The 4263-nt window shown below is 37.5% G+C and overlaps 1 protein-coding gene across 1 annotated transcript; it reads left to right on the top strand.

The window, feature by feature from the left end:
* The first annotated feature begins 448 nt into the window (after positions 1–448).
* On the top strand, positions 449–3906 carry LOC128251083 (uncharacterized). The gene has a single exon (XM_052977435.2). The coding sequence runs from the start codon at positions 1043–1045 to the stop codon at positions 2138–2140; it is 1098 nt and encodes a 365-aa protein (XP_052833395.1). The 5' UTR covers positions 449–1042; the 3' UTR covers positions 2141–3906.
* The last annotated feature ends 357 nt before the right edge of the window (positions 3907–4263 follow it).

Below are 4263 nucleotides of genomic sequence, written 5' to 3'. Positions count from 1 at the left end.
GTAATTAGGTACCCTCCCAGCAGTATATTGGATAGATATTATCCCTTAGTGGATTGGATATTCAACCCCTAACTCTCTTGGATTATATATATATATATATATATATATATATATATATATATATATATATGAGGGGCTTCTTTCAGTTTCCGTCAACTAAATCTATTTGCAAGGCTTTGGTCTGCCCGATGCTATAGTAGAAGACACTTGTCCCAGGTGCCATGCAGCGGGACTGAACATTCACCATAGAAAATACTGTCTCTGCACAAATACCGCATTAAATTTTGCCTATCACGATATATTTACATTAAGCATGATACATAAATGGCGACATAATCGTTATTTTACAGAGTGATTTTCTTTCTAATTTGCTATGAGTCGTATACAACGCAATAGGCTCATCGATATAACAAAGTATCTTTGGATGTATTAGATTATATTAGGGACTTTTAAATTCTGTCACCGGTATCATCCAGAGAGGAGATAATTATCTACTATTACGTTTCTTATTAATTAGTTTAAGTTCAAATAATTTAATTCTATTCTGTATTTTAATTATCTCAAGTTGTGAACGTGAATGATTGTAGATAATATATATATATATACAGTAACCTACATGGTTCAGGGTCAATATTCTATCACCTTCTTGATGGAATATTTCGTGTTATCACAAAGTACGTTACATCGTTAATTAGCTGTTCACTATTTTACGGGACAAGGAAATGGATTTTAATCAACAAATATACACACATACATCATTTATTGGGCTCCCTGTCGATCTATTTACGCATTTATTTCGCCAACATATTAGTATTTGTTAGCATAAAAATAGAATTCGGTTTTTCTACACTAAAATATACGTGTAACTGGGAGAGGATCTAATTAACAACAAACGTTCTTGTGGTAAGTAAGAAATATATCTACATGTTTTCTACAAATGTAAACAAGAGTTCTATGATATGCAAGGCAAGATATTGAATCGTAGAACATTATACTCACAGACGTTGCTCAGATTTTAATTATTCATCGATCGTTAATTAACATGGAAGACGTTAATGACTTAGATACTTGTGACACAACCTTTTTTAACGACACAGATTGTGTTACACAGACAGAGAGAGATGAGAAACCTTTACGTGGCGGAGCATTAATTAAACAAACATCACTAGACGGAAATATTTCTGAATATCGCTGTGAGGTTTGTGGGAAAATATTCTGCTCGGAAAATGAAGTTTTCACCCATAAAGAAATACACAATAGACAAAAACAGTTTCACTGTGAAGTATGTGGGAAATATTTTGTCTTTAACAGTCAATTAACGAGTCACAGAAGAATCCACACTGGAGAAAAGCCTTTTCATTGCGAAATATGTGGGAAATCGTTCATTAGTAATTCCCACCTTACTGTCCATAAACGAAGTCACACTGGCGAAAAACCGTATAAATGTCAAATATGTGGGAAATCTTTCTCCGATAATTCTAATCTCGCTGTTCACAAAAGAATACATACTGGAGAAAGACCATTTCACTGTGAAATATGTGGGAAATCATTTGGCGATAATAGTTATTTAATGAACCACAAGATTATACACACTGGGGAAAAACCGTATCATTGTGAGATATGTGGCAAGTGTTTCGTCAATAACAGTAATTTAAACAGACACAAACGAATACACATTGGAGGAAATGTATTTCATTGTAAAATATGTGGCAAATCGTTCTCTGATAATTCTAACCTTGTTATCCACGTACGTAGCCACACTGGCGAAAAACCTTATCACTGTGAGATATGTGACAAATCTTTTATCACTCACAGTCTCTTAAAAACACACACAAGAATACACACGGGAGAAAAGCCATATCACTGTGAGACGTGTGACAAGTCTTTTACTCAGAACTCTAATCTCGTCATCCACAAACGTTGTCACACCGGAGAAAAACCGTATTATTGTGAAATTTGTGGAAAATCCTTTGTTAGCAAGTCTCATCTTATAGTTCACAGGTGTAGCCACACAGGAGAAAAACCTTTTCACTGTGAAATTTGTGCGAAATCGTTTATCACTAATGGCCACTTAAAAAAGCACAAGCAAATACACAATCGAGGGAAGCCTAACTGTAAAAAAGAACCCCTTCGGTCATGACTGACCATGGGATTGCACCTAGAAAGTTCCCCTCCCAGGCACAAGTCCGAGCAAGGTTGTTTATGGAAGACCAGCAGTCACCCATGCATACCAGCCTCCCTTCTCCATGTACATAGAGTAATGGATTAAGACCCCTTTCAGTCATGACTGACCATGGGATTGCACCTACAAAGTTCCCTTCTGAGGTACAAGTCCAGGCAATGTTGTTTATGGAAGACCAGCAGTCGCCCATGCATACCAGACTCTTCTCTCCATGCCACTGATGTTATCCAAGGTTATGGGCAGAGGTCGATACAGCTTGGCACCAGTGACGTCGCAACTCATTTCTACAGCTGAGTGAACTGGAGCAACGTGAAATAAAGTGTCTTGCTCAAGAACACAACACACAGCCCAGACCGAGAATTGAACTCACTACCTCATGATTGTGAATCTGACGCACTGAGCCATGCACCTTCACCTATCTGTAAAACACCAGAAATTGTCTTACAGATCTAAACCTATTGATCTACCAATAACTGTACATTGGAGAATGTTTTCCCCATGTTGAAATATGCCTGAAATAATTCTCTTGTCTACAAATGTACTCGTTGCAATCATCAGATGGCCTCTCCTCAATACATATGACTATCATCAAATGTCCTTGTGCACCACAGTCTTGATACTGCACTCTGACACCTTAAGCTTTTTTTTTTTTATGGTTGTGGCCTTCATTAAAAGAAACCCTTCCACAACTGAAATCCTTATTTGTGAACACAAACAAAAGACAAAAAAAACTGTATTTAATAGTATACAAGGGGATGCTGTAAAAGAAAATACAGAAAGGATCAGTTAACTATGATTTTATTCAACATATTCCCCTCTCAAATTCACACACTTATTGCAGTGGTCCTTTAGTTTTTCTGAGCCTTGTAAAAGAAATCGGAAGGTTGAGCCTCCAGTCAGGCCTTTCATGATAATCTCTTAAAGCCAGGAACTTTTCAGCACCCTCTCATATAAGATGCACTTTTATAAAAAAAAAAAAAAGGTGTAAAAGTATCACCCTGGGACCTATATGTGAAGTTGGACTTCCCATAAGTTTTAATGCACTAAAAACATTTTCCCGGAATGTGTAGCTGACATTGGTATGCATCTAAAATGCCTGCGTGTCTTTTATGCCATCAAATGCTGTGTATCAATGTGAACTGTGGGAGGTTCTGTGTGAACTTAAGGCTATGGTTATCAGCCACACCTGATCGTTGTTGTTGTTGTTGTTGGCACTCCGTCACTTACGACGTCGAGGGTTCCAGTTGATCCGATCAATGGAACAGCCTGCTCGTGAAATTAACGTGCACGTGGCTGAGCACTCCACAGACACGTGTACCCTTAACGTAGTTCTCGGGGATATTCAGCGTGACACAGTGTGACAAGGCTGACCCTTTGAATTACAGGCACAACAGAAACAGGAAGTAAGAGTGAGAGAAAGTTGTGGTGAAAGAGTACAGCAGGGCTTGCCACCATCCCCTGCCGGAGCCTCGTGGAGCTTAAAGTGTTTTCGCTCAATAAACACTCACAACACCCGGTCTGGGAATCGAAATTGCGATGCGATCCTATGACCGCGAGTCTGCTGCCCTAACCACTGGGCCATTGCACCTCCTCACACCTGATCAGAACTGGAGTAAAAAATTATTACTGAAAAATCATTCTTTTGAGTTCTAGTCTTCTAATTCACAAATACATCCTAGATAAAAAAAAAAAAAAGAATAAATAGAGAATTTTAAAAAACCCTTCTTATTTGTCTGTTATTTGTCATTAAAGTTTATTACAAAAACATTATCTTTCTAATGATTGAAAAACTGTTAAAAACCTGATTGTTGTGAAGTTTATGGATAAAATTATTCTCATTCATAAGATGTGTTATTTAACTGTTTAGCATTCAGGTTATTCTATCAAATGTAATGCTTATTTATTCATTGTTTTGAATTAATCATGCATTGTCTCGTAGCTTTGAGCTTTCAATGATGTGGCTGTATATTTTTAGAATGACATTGTGGAGTTGGTGTGAGAAGCCAGATTTGATTGGTTTGAACATAACTTTGATAGCTTTTGGCCAGTATAGGCCCGGGCCATGCCTAACTTAATAGCAC

Source organism: Octopus bimaculoides, chromosome 28 (genome assembly GCF_046866305.1).
Source record: "Octopus bimaculoides isolate indiv1 chromosome 28, ASM4686630v1, whole genome shotgun sequence".
Classification (NCBI taxonomy): Eukaryota; Metazoa; Mollusca; class Cephalopoda; order Octopoda; family Octopodidae; genus Octopus; species Octopus bimaculoides.
The sequence above is the reverse complement of the archived record's forward strand: the minus strand, read 5'-3'. Positions and strand labels throughout refer to the sequence as shown.

What these genes read in the sequence shown, in the direction of transcription:
- LOC128251083 (XM_052977435.2), top strand. Translation starts at nt 1,043, where the DNA reads ATGGAAGACGTTAATGACTTAGATACTTGTGACACAACCTTTTTTAAC.